The sequence below is a fragment of the Cryptomeria japonica genome, chromosome 2, assembly GCF_030272615.1.
Source record: "Cryptomeria japonica chromosome 2, Sugi_1.0, whole genome shotgun sequence".
NCBI classification, from domain to species: Eukaryota; Viridiplantae; Streptophyta; class Pinopsida; order Cupressales; family Cupressaceae; genus Cryptomeria; species Cryptomeria japonica.
Window position 1 is genome coordinate 567,245,795 of NC_081406.1, and position 21,021 is coordinate 567,266,815.

Genomic DNA, 21,021 nt, shown 5'->3' on the forward strand with positions numbered 1-21,021 from the left:
CTAGATATTGAATCCAGTGGTTTAGACATCTCAATGAGAAACGGTTTGTATTGTTGTAGTTGAGCCTTGACCTCTTTCTTAGATTTGTGCTCCTTCTCTATCCTTGTCTTTATGGAGGTAGTGGTTGCATCTAGGGAGCTACCTCCCCCCATTTGGTCTACTTTCCAAGATTTACTTGGGAGATTTGGCACCTTGGAGATGCTTGTTCTTCCTCTCTGGTACCTTGTGCAGGAGTGGCAATGCTAGCCACAACATCACCAAAGTCACTCCTTGAGAGGTGGTGGAGATTTTTATCTTTCTTGGGCCTCCTTGGTGACTCGGCAATTGCTTCTTGTAAAGTGATACTTAGAAGATCAAACTTCTTCTTCTTTTGAAAATTAAAATTCAACCATTGTGGCTGCTAAAATCCAATTGTTCACCTTGTGTGGTAACTTGGGTGGTTACCATATGGGATCCCAATTATTGTTCTTGCTCATGTTTATCTTCTTTCTATCCCTCATATACTTCTTCTTGTTTCTCATACTGTTGTCTTGCAGGTGCTTCATGGAGTAGTGGGGGTTAGAGAATTTGTTGAGCTAAGTTTTCCTAAAGCGCTTGCTTTTAACCTTCTTGTTGTTGCTTGGCAAATTCTTCCAGCTTCTCGCCCACTTTTTGCTCAAAGGCCTCTTTAATTTCTTCATCTTATTGTTTTTTTTGGCCTCCTTCTAGTGGCAACGTTTATCCAGCACTCAAAATTTACCATTGATTGTGTTTAATAATTAGTTGAAAAAAAAAATTGTTATATTTTAATTTTAATTTTTTTTTAAAACACGATCAAACAGTAAGTCTAGGTGTTGCATAGACAATGACGTTTGAGAGGAGAGACAAAATTTTATGGGGAGAAATCATAAGGGAAGTTGATCTTTTGTATCTAGAAAGCAGTAGGATGATACGATTTACTGATCTGGCAATTGCGAAAATTGGAGGGAGGAAGGATTTGTCTCTAAGAATGTACTATTTCTACAATGAGTATCATTATGATTTGGAGAACTAAAGAGAGGCAAGGTGTAAGACGCAACAGATGTATTGGATCAAGGATGGAAGCATTGAGCTCACAATCTTCAAAGAAATCCAAGGTTCCCTTTAAATGTTCCCTTTCTCTGTAAATTTTTTTAGAAAATTACAATTTGTCTAGCATTGCGAAAGTTGTAGAATCTTTGACGAAATTTGTTTTAGCATATGGTCTCATATTACCTTTTTTATTTATTTATAAATATATGGATAAAATATATTTTTTCCTAAATTTCTTTCTAAATCCATTCCCTACAAATCAGACTTTGGAGTGTGGATGTGTATTCCCATAACATATTAAATAATCTAGAAGCAAGGGTTTTTGTCCATGCTCATCTTCCATACGTATCTATATTCATAAGATCTTACCTCCTTAAATAATAGGAAATAGATTTAATATCTGGTCTTAGTTTGATTTTTTGTCATAAAGCCTCCTTTATACCTGCGTAGTAGGTCATGAAGGATTGAGGTTGTTAATGTACGATTGAGAGAATTTGTAGAACTTACCTTTCTTTCTCCTTGTTGTATCTCTGTGTGTGAAAAGTGGATTTGTATTTGTATATGTATTTGAATACACAACCCTTCAATTAAGTCATTAGATGCATGGTTAGTAAATCAATAATGAATAATGAATAATAAAACCATTACAAAGCGACCTATTGCCTTCTAGTAGATGTGAGTTTAGTTTTGCTCTCAGATTTGTATATGCAACACCAATGACTAGACGACACTTAAATGAAGGATTTAATCTATATGAATATGAAATTGAGCTAAATGGATGCAAGATTAAGGTAGATATGCGTGATTAATCTAACATGATTTAAGCAATATGAATGAACATTAAATATGCAATAACTAATATGTAATATCTCCAATGCACAAATCTCAATAAGCCTAGAACAAAAATAGCATAATAACAATAATCTCCAGGTTCTTTTTTTATGAGAGATGAGGGCCTGGATTTATAGAAAATCCAGAGAGAGACGAGCGGTCAAGATCGATCAACGATGAGCGACAAAGATTCTCCAAGAGGAAGCACAATCTAGGTGAATTGATGTGATTGGCTACTTTTCTCAGCTTTAAAGTAAATTGAACTAATTTTAAGATAAAATAAAAAAAACTAATTTATTCCATATTTTATATTCAATTTTGATATTTAATTGATTTAATTGCTTTTATGAGATTTTTCCATTTAATTCCATTTTGATTTCTTTTCTCAATTTTAATTCTTTTTCAAATTAATTCCTTTTTAATGATTTAATGGCAAATTGATTTATTAATTAAATATACTAGGATATTTAATTAAATAAATAGGATAATTGATTAAATTGATTTACTTGGAATGATTAATTAATTAAATGAATATTTAATTAATATTGAATGATATATTTGCCATGTGACATTGATGATTAAGAATTAATTAATTATGTGCTCAAGATTAATTTAATTTGCCTTTGGTTAGGACCTTGGTGATGTAGTCGAGATTAGGGGCCTATGGTTTAGATCACCATTTCTAGGGTATTATATTTGCCCCTCTTTGAATTGATGTGCGAGCAATGCATTGATTCAAAGAAAATTTAATGTCGATTAGATTATCAGCTTCGAACTTGATGGATCACAAACCAATGAAGAGTGAGATGTTCGGCTTGATTTGAAGTGATGAAGTTGAACAGGTTGATTAAAGTGACATCGATCTTGAACTTGATTGAACTAGGACCAAGAAAGAGCGAGATACCGATCTTGAACTTGATGGATCAAGAAATGAGTATCGATCTAGAACTTGATTGAACTAGATTGAGCGAAGAGACAAAACTAATTCTGAACTTGATTGAACAAGAACTGATTAGAGAAAATATTCAGCTTGATTTGATGCGATGAAACTGAACACTGACTTGAATTAAGCGTGATTCAGACGAAGACAATATCAACTTGATTTGAAGTGATGAAACTGATATGCTCCTAGAGATTGATTTGATTTTGAAGAACAATATGGTTTTGTTTGATTAATCTTTGATTAAAAAGATTTTTTGCTCGACTTTAGATGAAGATTTGAAAAAAAATTTGACTTTTGATGATGTAATCATTGATAATGATGATGCCCCCTCAGGAGTGAAATCGAAAGATGGCGAGGTTACAATGAGTTTAGGCAATTTTGAAAGGATAAAAAGATTTAGCGATGATAATCTGATCATGAAGATGTATTAAAGAATTAAGTTGAAATCAGAGGTGATTTGAGCGAAAAATGATGAGAAAAAGTGAGTTGAAGACGAAAGTACCAATTGGTCAACATTGTGAGATTTTGACTAGAAAAATGATCTCATATTTCAATTTTGATCTTGAAAATGGTCTGAGGATGATCGATTTAGTCAAGGGTAAAATTTTCATGTCCATCAGAGAAAGTTGAAAAATTAGGGTTTTCTATATAAGGGGTGAAAAGGGTCATTTCATTTCATTTTCACTTTTCAAAGTTTAAAAATTCAAAAAACCTTCTCTGGAGAAAAATGGCAATTCTTGCGCATACGCATCGATTCGAGCTGCAAAGACAACATAATCGACCTAGGAACTATCCCCATGTGGTAAGTGATCAATCTTGAGCTGATTAAATTTCCAAATTTGTGAATTTTTTTTATGAATTTCTCGTTTGAATTTTGGTTTGAACTTGTTCTCAGTCGTTTCGTCATTCTGCCATGTAGGGTTACTCATATGAGTAACTGCTAAATAGTGTTTACTCATATAAAGTTATTTGTTTTGTCATTTAGTGGATACCCTTAGGTCACATGAGCATGTTCATTAGGGCATGTTTAGTCGTTCTGCATTGTGTGGTGACTCGTATCATAGAGTTTACTTGTACGTTTCATGGGATTTACTCTTATGATTTTCTGCCCCTTTGTGTTTACTCATTGAAAAAAAGTGAACCTTTTTTAGCATCAAAAATTAAAATTTTGATTTATGTGATTGCTTAGTTGGATTCATGGGCACTTTTGACAACTTTCTAACTCAATTCGTATTGCGTACTAATGAGTTTTTGTTCAATTTTGCAAGTTAGCTTGTTAGACGTACAGTTTTGGTGTACCTATCTGCTGACCATGAGATTAGTTAGACAGATCTTAGATGCTCAGAGAGCTCATGTTGAGGCATGTGGTTTTGGACACTTATTGCAGATGCCACATATTCGTGTGAATCATGGATTACTGAGTGCATTAGTGGAGAGATTTCATTCAGAGCATAACACATTTCACCTGCCTACTAGGGAGATGACTATTACTCCCGAGGATGTATACAGGATTTTGAGGATTCCATTTTCAGGGAGCTGAGTAGATTATGATTCATCTCCATAGGTGGGGATCACAAAATTATGCAGGGTCTTCTAGGATGACAGTCTGATAGTCTGATCCATTTCATGGGATGACCTGATGAGCAGATATGGAGGAAGATTTCCCATTGCTTGTGTATTGGCTGGGTTGATAGGATGTTTTGTTATGCCAGATAAAGGTCAGCGGGGATTATTGTGTGGTTGGGTTAGTATTTTGGAGATGTTAGTGTCTTAGCCTAGCAGATTAGATTGGGGATCTTGCTTGCTAGCACACATGTACCATGAGATGCACAAGATCACATACCGAGATGTGAAGAGCATGGCTGCAGGAGTTCTTGTTTTATAGATATGGGCATGGGAGCATATCCCAATGTGCAGGTCAGTGGTGGCTAATTTGAGAAAGGCACATCAGCCATGAGTTGCTTGGGGATCTTGCTTTCTAGCACACATGTACCATGAGATGCATGAGATCGCATACCGAGATGCGAAGAGCATGGATATAGGAGTTCTTGTTTTATAGTTATGGACATGGGAGCATATCCTAGTGTGCAAGCCAATGGTGGATGATTTGAGAGAGGCACATTAGCCCATTGTGTGCCGATATTTAGGTTACTTGACATAGCCCCACCTAGGCAAGACAGGTTTCTGGAGACGTCAGCTGGATGATCTGATTGTAGTTGTCTAGAGGCCATACAAGGGGTTAGAGGAGTGGGATGATTGGAGGCATGAGCAGAGATTGATGTTCATGACATGCTCACTCATTGGGAGATCATAGATAGTGATCGAGCAGTTTGTTGTTAGTCGAGTGATGAGGTAGTACAAGCGAGTACATGCTATATCTTAGGAGTTTACTGCTTACGATTGGTTTGGGGATGAGGAGAGGAAGGGATGGGGTCCAAATTTATCGTATGCTTTAGCAGTACAAGAGATGATAGGCCTCTAGCCACAGCGCTGAGATTATCTAGAGGATATTGTTGATGCGGGGGTGACCCCAGAGTACAAAGATTATTCTTTGAGACATCCATTCCCATGGTTCATAGACCCAGGAGAGTGAGCACCTCAGATTGATGAGGGTTGAGAGGATGCACCAACACAAGTATAGGGACGGAGAGCAGATCCACCAAGGCGGACAGGAGGTGATCCTAGTACAAGAAGCAGTAGGGTACTAGTGACTAGGCGATGACGAAGGAGGGGAGAGGGTGGCTCATTAGGTGTAGTCAGAGGTGAGGGAGAGGGAGCTCCAGGTGTAGATACTAGAGGTGGTATTGGCGGTGAGGGGGATATGGGAGAGAGAGCTGTCCCTCAACAGGTGTGATAATAGAGGGATGAGCCAGCTGAGGGAGGAGAGGAGGAGATACCTCGGGAGCAGACGCCAACGGATATTATCCGCACACTAAGAGAGAGAGTGAGGACTCTCTAGACACAGCTAGCAGTCATGTAGACTCAGATAGTGGAGAGGGATCGATAGATCATAGAGAGAGATCAACAACTGCAGAGTATGAGAGCAGAGTGTGACAGCCTCCAGCATGAGGTTGTACACTAGCCCTTGTGTGAGCCTTATAACGCTTATGTGTATTTAGATTATAAAGGGCTTGGGTTTGAAAGTTCATATTGGTTATTGGGAGAAAATTGTATGTTTACATTAAATAATTCTCTAGGTGTCTCATAGGAGTAACATAATTAAATTCAATCTTAAGTAATGTGCATTAATATGTGAATTGTTGTTATGTCAAAATTACCTTGGCTGTAAAAGAAGTACCAAAAGAGAGCATGTTATAGTAGCTTCGAGAGTGTATTAATGTGTTCCACGAAAGATTGCTTTATGTGCTTCTTCAAACCAGTTTGGTTGAGGACCTATTTTTAGCAATGCTCCTTTGAACTTGCCTTTGGATATAGATAATTGCTTTATTGTGTTTAGAAAGTGCGAATGAAAGACTTGTTTGATGTGTATGCAATAATGTGTATTATTTAGTTTATAGCTCCTCATTTACCTTATTTTCATATTTTGATTTCAAAGATAGGTTGCAGATCTTGATATGTTTTCATATTAAATTAAGAATAGTGAGTGTTCTCAAGAGGTCTTGTATTACCGAAAGATTATCTGACTTGATTTCTTGTTCGAAAAACTAGAACATTCTATTGCAACCATAATAATTGGAAATGTCATGTTAGGTTGTTTTGGCATCCTCCTAAAAAGATAGCGAAATGAAAACCGTGCAACTAAATTGATAGACTTATATCTGAGCATATAGTGTAACCTTGTGGATCTTATGTATTCGTAGGAAATAGTTTGATTTTCAAACTCTCTTTCCCCTTCTCCTTGCCTAAGATCATAAGATTTTTAGAAATGCTACTAAGAATGCAATGATTTAAGAAGAATTTTTATAACGCATGTGAAATTGTATGTTTGCTTTTGGCTTCTAATTGAAAGAGGAAAGTTTTTCACTTTGGAAAAGAAAATTGCATAGTTAGTAATGTGAATGCAAATGCTTAGTGGAATTTGAGAAAGATATCAGAATGATGTTATTTCCTTGTGTAAGTTTGAATTGTTAAGAATGTCAGTACGTGTATCTAGAGTAAACTTTATTTAGTGATTCATGTGGAAGGCATAGGTAAAACCCTTCTTGAGTAGATGATAGCGTATTGAAAATTACCCCCGTAAATGTGACTAAAACAGTAATGGTGCTATACCTTGTGTGTTGTAAGAAACCCATGCTTGCTATGTGTGCCCATGGGATGGTGAAGTAATCAACCATGGAGGATGTGTTTGCTTATGAGTATGGAAAACCATACTATTTATGTGATGTTTCTTATTTGTTCCCTTACTAAGTGCCAACCCACGGGTTGTTGATAAGTCAGTATGTGAAGGGGTAGTATTAGGAGTCACCATTCCTTGAATAGTGTGGAACGACGTATGAGTAATGTCGACGCGAAGCGACTTTAGCTTCTCTATTTCGAGGAAAAATATAGTTACGTAATGAAACTGTATTATAGGTGTACTCAATACTTTCCCTTGTGATGAACCGATTTATAAGGTTCATGTGTGCCAGCCTATTCCTATCCTTTATTTGAGCATATTGATGTCAGTTGTTGAGCAGAATGATGGTTTTATTGGAGGATCTTTTGCCTTGTCTTCATGAAAGGTATGTTATTCTTCATGAGCTGCCAATTGACTAGCATTGGTAGACTTGTAGGTGGACCTTAGCCATGTATACCTCTGGCTTACAACGGGTATCCTGAGAGGAACGTCGCTATGCGAGGTGTGACTTGCGCGTGCCCTTTTTTGTGAGGTACATTGCCATGCGGGATACATCCATTGCATGCCTTTTTCCGCTTGGAGTATTGTCATGCCGTGCTAAGACACGATGCGGGATGTAGTAGACATTGTCATGCGGCCTACCGACAGGTTTAGGGTAGAGCCATACTGCGTGACGATGTGATGCGGGGTGATGTCAAGGTGCACAGTGCCATGCCATGCGGATGTGTGACTAGGCCACACCACATGATGAGCTACTGTGATAGCTAGATGATTGTTCCTTCCTTCCTTGTTGGTGGCTAGCTGCTAGTCACATAGTGATGTAATGTGCACTTATGATTTTTTTTTATTATTTATTTATTTCCTTGTGGGCCAGCAATTTATTTTATTTTGACCTTGAAGGTTTAGCCACGATCTTGTGATATTTTTCTTACTTGATTTGATGTTGCAATTTCGGAATTATTTTCTTGCCTTGCTATTGGAATTGATGATTATTATCTTTATTCTTTTGTACTTTGGTGGCTAAACTGGTTTATCCTTATTGTTTTCGTATGCTAGTCTTGTGTTGCAATGTGAATTCCTCTCCAAGATCGTAGGAGACAGTTTTGGATGACTGTATATGAGGAAGTAGACATAGGGAACCTTGAGGATGGGGGTATGTGAGGCTGTGAGACAGCTAGGATCCACTACCTACCTATGAGTGGTGACTATCTCTTGGAGGCTAAACACCTTACGCAACAAGGGATGTTCACGAGGGTCTTGTATGGAAGGTAGCACCGCTATGGTGTACCCTAGCACCATCAAGCCCTTGAGTGAGATGTTGGATATTTATGATCAGGTTATTTGTTCTGAGATTAGGCATAGAGATACTGATCGTGCATGTTATCTTTGACTGAGCATTAGACATGCTCACATGTGGCCTTTTGTGTTGTGCAATCCAATTATGTGGATGGTTATTATGTGAATTCATGGATTAAAAGGTGTTAACTTGTCACTATGTTATGGGGTATAGTCATTGGAAATGATCTTTTATGCCTAGAAAGTGTAAACAATTGAGTTATTTACATGGCTCCTATTTATTGAAATGTTAATTTGGTTGTAGAAATTGATATTTGAAGCTAGTTCTATGCGATAAAGCTTTGTAAAAAGATGAATTGGTAAAAGAATTTGATCATGAGAGCATGTTTTCTTGCCATGTTTGATAGAATGAGTATGGTAATTGTGGTTATTTTTTTTGTGCTATAATTGGTGTAATGAAAGGAAGAAAATTCTTGGTTTTCTGCTATGATTGTGGATAATTCATAGAATATTTTAAGAAGTGTATGGCTTTAGTTGTACCTTGCCAATGGATAATGGCATTCGTAAAGGTTTTAGCAATAATGTTTCAGTTAATTATGGAAAGATTCATACGTGCAAATTAATAATTGTTAAATGAGTTTCAGGGCTAATACGTGATTGCATGATTTCCGTCTAGCCTTACGACTTCCGGGAGTAAGTCGGAGCCTAGGGGGGAGAATGTAGTGCCCCTACCCTAGTCGGCCTTGTAAAACTAGTTTGACCTTGGTTGACTTTTTCTATGCGGCATTCTTGGATGGTTGATTAACCATTATGTAATGTTGTAGATTAGATAATATGAATATTGTGTGTACCTGTTATTGTGCTTTCGCATCGATTCTTGTGTAAGTTTAATTGTTTCCCTAATTCTTGTTATAAATCTCGAGCTAACGCCTTCATTGAATATATGTGTGTGTGTGTGTGTGTGTGTGTGTGTGTGTCTGTGCGTGCTTACATGACTCATGATTGCAGGAGATTGCAGGTACAGTACCGCCTAGGTGCGAGGTTTGTCTCCATCACGATTCGCAGGGTTGATTATACCTTTCACCCTTAGAATTTGGATTAGGTGGTCGTAAAACCCTCATCTTGCCTTAGCCATGATCAAGTGAGGGTCTTGTGTGGTCCGTCGGTTTCCCTTTTCGTTTGGGTTTGCATGTCGTGTGATTGGTTGGCTTTCTTGTGTTGCATGCCTTGCATGTGGTAAAATGAGGTATTTTATCCTAAGTAATTAATTCAATTTAATGTGTTCATTTACGCATTGGTAATTGAAAAATTTAAAATAAATAAGTTTCTTTTATGAGATTAATCATTAATTAAAAAACATCGCTTTATGTATGTTTGTAGTAAGTTCAAGTATTTAATTTGATTTAATGTGTTCATTTATGCATTTGTAATTGAGTAATTAAAATATATAGATTTATTTTATATGATTAATCATTAATTAAAAAGATCGCTTTATTTATGTTTGTAGCGAGTTTAATTCAATGGTTAATTTTAAATAAGGAATTTAATTAGTTTATGTGTTTTAAAAAGGAAAGATTTAAAGTTATTTGAAATAGAAATAATTTAATCTCTTTTGCATTTTGGAAAAGAAAGGTTAATTTTACTTATTTAGGAAAATCAATTTTTATTAGAAAAGCAAGTTTAATTTATATGTATATTTGATATAGTGTTGAAGATTGATTTTGGGAATTAATTAATTAAAATATTTTATCCTCGTCAATATTGTGAAATATAAATGTTAGCTTAGTTAATATTGAGAAAATCAAAATTAAATGAGAGAGAAGCATTTTAATTTTAATTAGAAAAGCAAGTTAGATTATTTGAATAGTTGAAAAGAATGATTATTTTCATTTTTTATTTAAAAAGTGCTTAAATTCGAAATTAGAAAATTAGGTCAAAATTTTCATTCTTTTAACTTAGGTTGAAAAATATTTTGGGGTTTGTTGATTTTTTTTTGGGAAAAAGAAATATTTTTCCAGGATGGAGAAATTGGTGATATTGGAAAGGATGGATTTTTCTACAGTTGCAGGTTGGGCTCATCTTCAAAATCTTGCCAGGAATGTGAAATGAGGTAGGATTTGAATGCATCTCTTGATTTCTTGGGATATTGGGTTTTGTCTCTTCAAAATGGTTGTTCTTGAAAATTTCTTGCTGTAAACCTTCATGAATGCTCTTAAAATTTGAGTTTTAGTTTTGTGAATATTGGTTGTTTTGGGTCAAGATTGTTTAAATGGTTTTGTGGTTGAGAAAATCTTGCCCATTTGAAAGTTATTGTGTATTTGGAAAATTCATGATCTTTCTGAGAAAACTTCCCAGACCATTGTTTTTGGACATTCTGGAAAATATACTTCAGATCTGTATGAGACTGTGAGTGAATGAAATTTGGGATTTTTTTTAGTTTATTACTATTTTATTTCCTATGGGGTTATTGGTTGGAGTTTCTTTTTAAAATCTATTTTTTAAAAAAAGGGGGCAAATCGAAATGCATATTTTTGAAAAAACGTATTTTTTTAAAGACTGTGTTTTGGGCTAAGGTTTGGCGGGCGAAGGAGCCGAGGCTCGACTCACGTCGCCGCCTCCCCCTTTCCCTCCTCCTTACGGAGCCTTTCGCAATGAGCGGCACCCGCGGAGGGTGTTGTGAGCGGCACCCATGGTGGCCGCAGGGAGGGTGCGGGGAGCTTCCCATCTCTCTCGTGATGGGAGGTGGGCCCCGCAGAGGTCTCCCCAAACCTTTTTTTTTTGTTTTATTTAAAGTTTTTTTTTTTAAATAAAATAAAACGTGTTTATTTTGCAAGGTATGATTTAAATAGTTCTTTTGTTTATGTTATTTATTAATAATTATTATTAAAATGTATTTTATTGATGAGGATATATATATATATATATATATATATATATATATATATAAATAAAATAATACTTAATTTGAAATCGTGTGTTATTAAATTTATAACTGTTGTATTTTATTTCCTGGAGTTAATATTTTAATTGGAAAGTTGCTTGGGATAAAATATATCTTTTTAATTTCTACATAATATGTTATTCTAGAATATAATATTAATGGATTTGAATATTCTAGGAGACCTAGGAATTTTTAGAAAAGAAATACTTATCATTGGATATCTTGTAGACTTAAATGATATGCTATTAGAATTATTGGAAATTTAATGATGTGTCGATTTGAGAATTGGTAAGATATTGTTGTGAGCATTAGTGAAATAAATGGTTTAGATATACTTTCCCTCTGTAATGAGAATTAAACAAATGGTAATATTGCAATTGTGGCATTGTATTCACCTTGTAATTGTGATTTTTTGTTAATGTATTTGGAAAACTTAGAACGTTTAGAAAACTTGATCAACTTTTACTGTTTAAACCAGTAGGAAAGAAGATTGCCCGTTTCCGGTTATTGCGTATGCAAGTTAAATTTTTGTATTTGCTTTTGTTTAAAATAATGGCAAGGCCTGGATATGTTGTTTGGACCATGTCGTCTGGTTGGTTTGTGGTTGGCCATAGTTGGTCAGGTCCCTAGTTAGAGTACTGTCAGACAAGAGACCTTTGTATCAACTTTTAATATGCTTAGTTGGATCCGTTTCTATGTAGGGATCATTTAGGAGTTATTGACCGAAGTGGTCATTTGCATATTGGTTGTGCTTGCCTAAAAGGCAGAAATGTAAATGACGTGAACCCTATGTAACTATAACCTAATTAATTACCAGAGGGGTCTTGTAGTTGAGCAGACTCAGAGATGTAGCCCTCTAGGGGTGAACTCTGAGATCATTTAAGTGTTATGTGATGCTTTTTTCTCTCATGTTTCATGGATAGTGCTAGCATGTATGGATGATAATTTGATAGAATGTATAAGTGGGTTAGATGAGAATTATCGTAATGCATGTATGTAGTTGAATTTTAAATGCAATAAATGGATCATGAAGGAATGTACTCTAGTAATGTTAATGAAAATAAGTATGCATGAAAAGACCTCATTAGTTATGACGATGTTATAGAGCATTTTTGAACAAGATGTATGGTATGAGTTTAATACAAAATTGAACATAATGAATGGATAACAATTATTGGACGAACTCATCATATTACCTAAATTGTAATTCTAATGGATGAACTTCATTTAGTTACTTACATTTTAATCTTCATAAATGAACTTCATCATAATAGCTATATTTTAACTAAATTGGATGAACTCATTTAGTTATTTACATTTTATTCTTAATAAATGAACTTCATCATATTAGCTTCATTCTAACTATAATGGATGTACTCATCAAGCTATCTATATTTTAACCCTAATGGATGAACTTCATTATGCTATGTACATTTCAACCTTAATATGTGAACTTCATCTTAATAGCTACATTCTAACTATAATGGATGAACTCAATTGGTTATCTACATTTTAACCTTAATAAATGAACTCCATCTTATTAGCTATATTTTAACTATAATGGATGAAATCAATGGGCTATCTACATTTTAACCTTAATAAACGAACTTCGTTATGTTAGGTATATTGTAACTAAAATGGATGGACTCGCTAGGTTAACCATATTTTAACCTTAATGGATGAATTTGCATGTTATCTATGTTTTAACTTCTATGGGTAAATTTCCTCATGTTATCCTCATCTTCAACCATAATAGATGAACGCTTCCTAATTTCTATAATGTTAATTCACTGTACAAATTATATCCATGTTTCAAGAAATAGCATGTAATTAAGATATCCTGCTTAAATGGATCTAATTTCGCGAGTTGAGTTAAGTGTTAAGTTACGTAATCACGTTGGGAAACTCCTTAGGATTGTATAGTCTTCCACTATGTTATCGAAGCTTTAGATAACTCAATGTATCATCATGTTGTGTCTTATTATAAATAAAAATATTTGCACTCCGTTCGTGCATTTTAGCTCTATCCCTTCGGGGTTTCCTAGCGGGGCATTACAAATCATTTCTCTTTGTTTCATTCTAGTTTGGAAATTTTTGAAGTAATATTTAACCAACTCATCACTATTAGCTCCCATACCGGTGATTTCCTCCTTTATATGTTTTCCAACAGAAATATCATAGGCAAAATCCTTATGACCTATGTCGAGGATCTCCTTAGAAAAGTAAAGCATTAAACATACTAACAGATTTCCAAATTTGAATGTTCCTTTCTTGTCACCTTTTATCTTATCCAAATTTTCTAGCAATTCATCCTTCAACCATTCACAAATGTCAATCTTTGCATTGTTCACAATCATCTCATGTGCACTGTGAATGCATGAACTAGACACAGAATTCAACCTATTTGTGTGACCAACTTTATATCCAATTATCATGCTAGCAAATTTAACATTTTTATCCTTTATGTAACCCTAAGTGACCTGTTGTCATATGTAGCTCCAGTTAAGCTCATAACTTCCTTGTTAGGGATTTTCTTCTTCTTGTTAGGTCTAGAACTGGTGGAGGGTAAACCAGTAACAACTTTAATAGCTTCCTTGGTTATCTTGAATACCGAGTCCAACCACATAAATTCTCCGTGAACCCTGCTAAGGACATAGCAGATGACTTCATTTGAGAATTTTGGCATATGGAGGATGTCTATGAAACCTAAATCCTCAACTACCTTATGATACGGTTTCACTATCCCATCCTTGTTAGTAATTACATTCATGTACATGTTCATCAAATCTTCAGATCCTAAACTTTCTATGTTGCAATGTATGTATGCCCTAGGGTCTTCAGTGAATGCGACTCCCTTCGGGATTTTATAAAACACACCAATAGAGTCATCCTATTTTGCTATCTTGGGAATGATCTTAAAAATTGGTCTAGGTCGCTTAATGTTTTCCACTATGGTAGGGTTTGCTACAAATTCAGGAACAGAAGATGAAGATGCCATTGCGAAAGATAAATACCTCTTAACTGTGAAATCCTTGAATACCCTGAAAAGACCTTTGTTGCTTCGCCTTTAGAATGCCTTTGCTCAATTTCACTCTCTTCAAATTCTTGGATGCTTGGTGAATTGAAATGAAAGGTTGCAATGCCTTTATAACGAAAATTTTGACTTACAACCGCAATAAATGCTCATCGGTGAAGTGAAAAACTCCACATATCTGTTGGTAAAGAAGAAATATAATTTCTTACCATCAACTGAGGGTAAATGCATGATTTTCAATTTGTTGCCTTAACCCTAAGGATTATTCCTTAGTTGGATGAAGAATCTCTTGTCGGTGCAAGATTACCCTGTTCTGCCGGTGCAGTGATAGATTCATCACCTCTCTGATCTCTCTTCCTAATCCATTGTTTTGAAAATTCTTGCTTGATTTTAGTCACCTTTTCTTTGCCTTTGTTATTAGATCCTTTATTGTTCGCCGGTACATTCTTGCTTCTACAGGAATTTTGCAATATGCCCAATCTTGTTACATGCATAACAAGTTACATTGCTTCTCTGAATAGCCTTTCCATAACCTTCACCAGTTTGAGTTTTGCATTTATTAGATAAATGTCCAAATCTACCACAAACATAGCATTTCACATTCATTTTGCAATTGTCTGAGTTATGACCATTTTTATTGCATTTGGAACATTGACTGGTGGGTAAGTTTGTATTCTGATTATTCCTAAATCTGCACTGATTTGCTCTATGACCAAATTTGTTGCAATTAAAACATTTCCCATTAAATTTATAAGCATTAGGTTGCCTTACCGGTTTGTTGTGATCATGGTTGTTTGCAGTCCTTGAGCTTTCTCCATGTTCAAATCCAAGTCTAATTGTATCTCCATCAAGTTTCTGACTTTTTAGCATATCATTAAGATTATCTAAACTTTTCTTGAATTTGTCTTTGTATTCATTTGCAGTGACCAACTCACTTTCCAAAGTGCTAACTTGTCTCAAAAGTTCCTCTTTGTCATGTTGCATGTGAATCAAATCAGTTTTGAGCATATCATTTTCATAACTAAGCCTTTGAGATTCATTTGATCTTTCATTTAGTCTTCTAGCCAAATCTTCTTCATTCCTCTTTCTATCTTCAATATCTTTGCAGAGTCTCATGGTTAAATCTTGCATGTTGAATTCTTCATGTTACTATTCTATTGTCTCAATTTGTCTGCAATATCTCTAAGAGTTTCTTTTTCTTTATCATCTTGATTTTGCAATTGCACATGTAATTCTTTTCTCTTGTTCTTATCTATAACCAAGTTATCTTGAAGTGCTTTGATAAATTCCCGAGTAGTTCTAAGTTCATCTTCCAGTTTGATATTCTTCAATTTTTCTGCATCAAAATCTTCAAGAGCTCTTTCCAACTGTTGTCTCAAGATTTCCATTGATACCGGTTTTAGAATCTTCCTCAAGTTGTTAGGCTTTTGCAAATAGAGGAATAGGCTCTGATACCAATTGTTAGATACTTGATCAGTCCCAAAGACACTAAGAAGGGGGGGGGGGGGGGGGGTGAATCAGTGTCTAATCGGTAAATGAAATATTTAAACTTGTTTGCAACTTGACAACCCAAATTAATGTGTCGGTAAACAAGCAATAAAGCAGTAAAGAGAAATAAGAGAGACAACATCAATGCACACCATGATACAAGATATTTTGGCAAGGAAACCCGGTAGGGGAAAAACCTCGGTGGGATTTGTGACCCACAATATTTACTCACTGGCCAATATGAATAAATATTACTCATACAATAGGGGCCTGCACATGCAGGAAGGCCAACAGCATAGAGCTCGCAGCTCAACCACAAAATGGAGTCACACTGACCACAAAATTGGATGATTAAATCCAATGACAATGTACTGCTCAAAATAGCATCTACAATGCTTGATTCAGTACCGGTTTAAGCTCTATCAAATACCTTTGCCATAAACCTTTCTTTGCTCTGCTCTGCTCTTATTCGCTCATCAAAATGCATATATAGATATTCGCTCTCATAATCATTACCTAAATTCATAAACTTCTTCTACAAAATTACCTACAAGATCTCATACATATATGAGTCTTTACAATACATCATTTCGGCTACAAATAATTAATTACATTACAATATAATTCGGATAAATAAAACTTTATCTTATGTCAGCCTGGGTGTCGGTGTAAACTGGATGCCAGTGCAAATGAACTTTGTGTAGTTGTTGATGCCAGTATGCGAAGTTTGTTGCCGGTGTAACCTACGAGCCATATTACCAGTTGGTTGCCATCAATGACAACATCATCGATTCTCATTTGAGTGTAGAATGCCAACAGAGTGTTCTTGTGAGAGAGAGATACAGAGATGGAGATAGAGGAGGGAGAGCAATAAAAAGAGGATAGAGGAGAAGTAGAAAGATATAGAAAGAGAGAGACATAGAGGTAGATATAGTGGAAAAGAGAGATGAGGAAGCGAGATATATATAGCGAGAGGTAAGGAGATAGAGGAGATAAATAAAATACAAATGAAACTGTTTAATTTTATTAATTTTTAAAATATTCTTTTGTAGATTAAACATTGCTTCATTTTTGTTGTTTCTATGGCGATTTAGTAACTTCTTACATACTGAGAAGACAAGTAGAGAGAGAGAGAGAGAGAGAGAGAGAGAGAGAGAGAGAGAGAGAGAGAGAGAGAGAGAGAGAGAGAGAGAGAGGTAAGGAGATAGAGATAGAGGAGATAAATAAAATGCAAATGAAACTATTTACTTGTATTAGTTTTTTAAAATATTCTTTTGTAGATTAAACATTGCTTCATTTTTGTTGTTTCTATGATGATTTAGTACTTACATACTAAAAAGAGAAGTAGAAAAATATATTTAGAGAGAGAGAGAGAGAGAGAGGGGTAGATATAGTGGAATATATATATATATATATATATATATATATATATATATATATATATATATATATATATATATATATATATATATATATATATATATATATATATATATATAGCGAGAGGAGGAGATAAATAAAATTACACATCGCTTCATTTTTGTTGTTTCTATGATGAGTTAGTAACTTCTTACATACAAGATAAACCTCAAATAAAACAAACTTAGGTGAAAATTAAATATCTATATATATTTGTTATTTAATTATGTATCTATTTTATATATTAAATACATACTATATAATTAAACTAATTGGTATATTTTTAATCAGCTAAATATAATATATGATTGAATTTTAATTATATGAAAATATTATATACTAATTATATATATTTGTTTAAATTTTTTTTTATTAAAATACAATATAATATTATTTTAGTATATGTCTTCTTCTAGATTATATCATGCAAGATTTTTTGATAAAATCTACATGGTCTAATCCACAAGAAGAAATATACTCAGATTATTATGAATTGTGAAAATTTCAGGAAATCAATATAATATTGTTTTAAAAATAAGTTAAAATTTTATGAAATATAATATATAATAATATAATTTATACTATACGAAATATTAATATTAAGATTATAATTAATTACAATATAATTAAACTCTTCTAATTATCTATTAATTCTTCCATATTTTTGTATGAATTAATTTAAATTAATATCATATATATATATATTAAACAATATAATATATAGAATATAGAATATATTATAAGAATAAATATATAATAATATAATTATAATTACAAAATATTTATAATTAAAAAAAAAACATTAAATAAAACAAAAATATTAGAAACACGTCATTCGAAATATATTAAAAAAAATGCCCTTACCTTGCAAGGACAAAAAAGTATGTATGTGGAAGATATAAATAAATCGTGCAGTGAACCATAAAGCGGAGTTGAGCGGACAGTTAAGACAGACGGAAAATGGCGACGGCAGAAAACGACGGTGACGGGAACGGAAAAAAACAATGAACGGACAAGATCTTTTTAATCGTCGTGCATTCTATTTTATGAGTTTTTAACCATCGATTTTAAAAGCGAGGTCGTCCACGCTTTTGATGTAATGATGTTTAAAAATCTTACACAATCAAATCATAAAACAACATACAGTAAAGTTTCTAAAATCTCTAAAATACAATAGAATTTGTACTGGTATAGTTTCTAAAACACAATTAAATTTCGTTAAATTTTCAATAGTTAAATTTTCATGATCTACATTTGTATTGTTTTAACACTTTAAAATCATCTTTATTTATTTATTTTTATCTGTTTTCACATGCATTTCATCAGCTAAAATTAAACTTTTAAACTGAATTGCACTATATATGCACCACCAATTTTAAAATATCTGAAATGCACCGACTGAGAACTTTTTAAAAATAATTAGAGTCCACATCCATGGACCCATTCTCGGCTACACTTATTGCAGTGCATATTGACTGAAATTTGCTTTTTTACAAAACGTGATTTTTGTTTTAACAAGCTCTTCCACACTGTTATATTTATATTCCCCTGTTTTCTTATATAACAACAGATCTTGTTCTTCCATTTCCTACAAAGCCAAAGCTTTTGTTCTGTGTTCTGGAGAAACTGCGTTTTAAGCACATTGAGCTTTGGGTCGACCTGGGAACATGGCTTTTCTAAGCACAAGGGCAATGCTGGTTTTGGGTGTATCCATGGCGGTCGCCCTCCACTGCGCTGCTGCGGCGACTCACACTGTAGGAGGAACCTCCGGGTGGATTATACCCACTACCAATTCGCTGCTATATACCAGTTGGGCTGCCAATAACACCTTCAAAGTTGGAGACACACTTGGTAAGTTTCTGTGCCTGACTTTTGTGTCGGTAATAGGCACTCATGGGTTTAGGTAATTATTCTGAACAGGGGGTTTTTTTCTGGCCCCTTTTTTTCAACATGTGGATTCTTTTTGCTTCTTTTATGAGGATCTGAGAGATGAGAATGGGTTTTTTTTTTTGGTTTTTTTTGTTTTGGGAGGATTCAGAGGAGATGTGGTTGAGAGTCCAGCTTTTGTTTTGTCTGGGCTTTCTAGATTGTAGCATCAATGGAATAGAACCCATAAGATCCATTTTCTTCCCTGTGTTACTGATGAAGGCTGTATGCCTAGGAGGTCTTGAATCAGCCCAGAATATCATAGTGACAACCACTCTGCCTTATGACCCCTTGATTGAGCAAAGCCTTCAATACAAAGCTCTAGTTGAACAGGGGAGGGGTTGGATTTGAAATGCAGACAGGTAGAAATAGGATATCTGTTACATTGATTTGAGTTTTTGTTCACCTTGATACCAGTTTTAGTTAGATCTAATTTGAGTTTGAAATGGAGTCCTGCAATCGTGGTAGATCCATCTCCCTAAACCTCTCTGGGATCCTCTTTATCAAATCTTGGTTTTCTTTTTGTCAAAGTTTTGAAGTAACATTAGCCCTTATTGTAAGAATAGGGGAGTTTCTATTGCAAGCATTGATAATATGTCTACATCAGGTGTACAAACCAATTATCAAAATGCCCTTCTTGTCTAGCAGATTGTATCATGGATCTGATGAATTGAAATGTATCTAGTTGTTGAGGAAATTAGTTTTGTAGATGGAGAGTTCTAAGTTAAATTCGGTGAAATTATGGATGGTTTGTTGGCTGAATTGAATTACATGAAATTCACCTGAAACAGATATATGTATATATTCATATGACTGATTTTAATTACACTTGCTGCAGTGTTCAACTTCGCTGCAAATGCCCATAATGTTCTTCAAGTGACAAAGACAAACTATGATAGCTGTACTGCGACTAGTCCTTTGAAAACCTATTCAACTTCACCTGCAACTGTTAATCTCACAGAATCAGGTCCTCAATACTACATCTGTGGCTATCCAGGTCACTGCACTGGTGGGCAGAATTTAACAATCACAGTCTCAGCAGCATCAACATCTCCAACCTCCTCTACTAATACCAGTACCTCTACATCCAATGCTTCTTACCATTCCATTTCATCACTAACTGCCTGGATGGCCATGCTCTTTGCTGTTGCTGCTGTATTCTTTGGCATACAAGCATAGAGCAGAACATGTCATTCATGTACTCAATCTTTAGATCATGTAGGCAGGACCCTTAGGGAAAAGAGTTTTTACTTTATATCTATGTATTTATCCAAATAATGTCCTAGATTATCTTTAAGGACTGGGTCTTTCAGTCTTTTGAAGGTTCTGAGCAGGTACATTTTACACATATTTGCTGTTCTGACATTATTTGTTTAGGATTCCTTTTGATTTTGTACTGTGTTTTCATTTATCATGAATGTAGTGAGATAATGGAGTTTTATCTGATTTGGTATGGTACACGTGGATACAATTGATATGGGTAGATAAGGGGCATGGAAGCAGATTTTTTTTCTAATTTTGCCCTTATTTTCTGATCAGTCGGTAAGAATAAAATGTATCACAAGAAATTGCAGGTCACAGAAAAGAAAAATATGACTGATTATAGCAAGTAGGAGTGAAAAATAACTGACACTCATCATTCATATCGAGCTTTCAGCTGAGAACTCTGTATTTTTCCTATACTCCAAAAAGACTTCCTACCCAAAAAAAAGACCTTTTTCAGAAGTCCACAAAACCTTCCCTCTTCTCTGCCTCACCAAAACTCCTCAGGCCACGTAATATGTAAAAGAAATTAA

General features: G+C 34.5%; 1 protein-coding gene across 1 annotated transcript; it reads left to right on the forward strand.

The window, feature by feature from the left end:
• The first annotated feature begins 18,686 nt into the window (after positions 1–18,686).
• Positions 18,687–20,671, forward strand: LOC131041536 (stellacyanin). The gene is made up of 2 exons (XM_057974666.2): positions 18,687–19,150; positions 20,064–20,671. The coding sequence occupies exons 1-2, from the start codon at positions 18,967–18,969 to the stop codon at positions 20,402–20,404; spliced, it is 525 nt and encodes a 174-aa protein (XP_057830649.2). The 5' UTR covers positions 18,687–18,966; the 3' UTR covers positions 20,405–20,671.
• The last annotated feature ends 350 nt before the right edge of the window (positions 20,672–21,021 follow it).

Bases quoted from the DNA above. Each gene is read 5' to 3' on its own strand.
- LOC131041536 (XM_057974666.2), top strand. From the start codon at position 18,967: ATGGCTTTTCTAAGCACAAGGGCAATGCTGGTTTTGGGTGTATCCATG. The intron at 19,151-20,063 runs GTAAGTTTCTGT...CACTTGCTGCAG, and splicing joins CAAAGTTGGAGACACACTTG to TGTTCAACTTCGCTGCAAAT.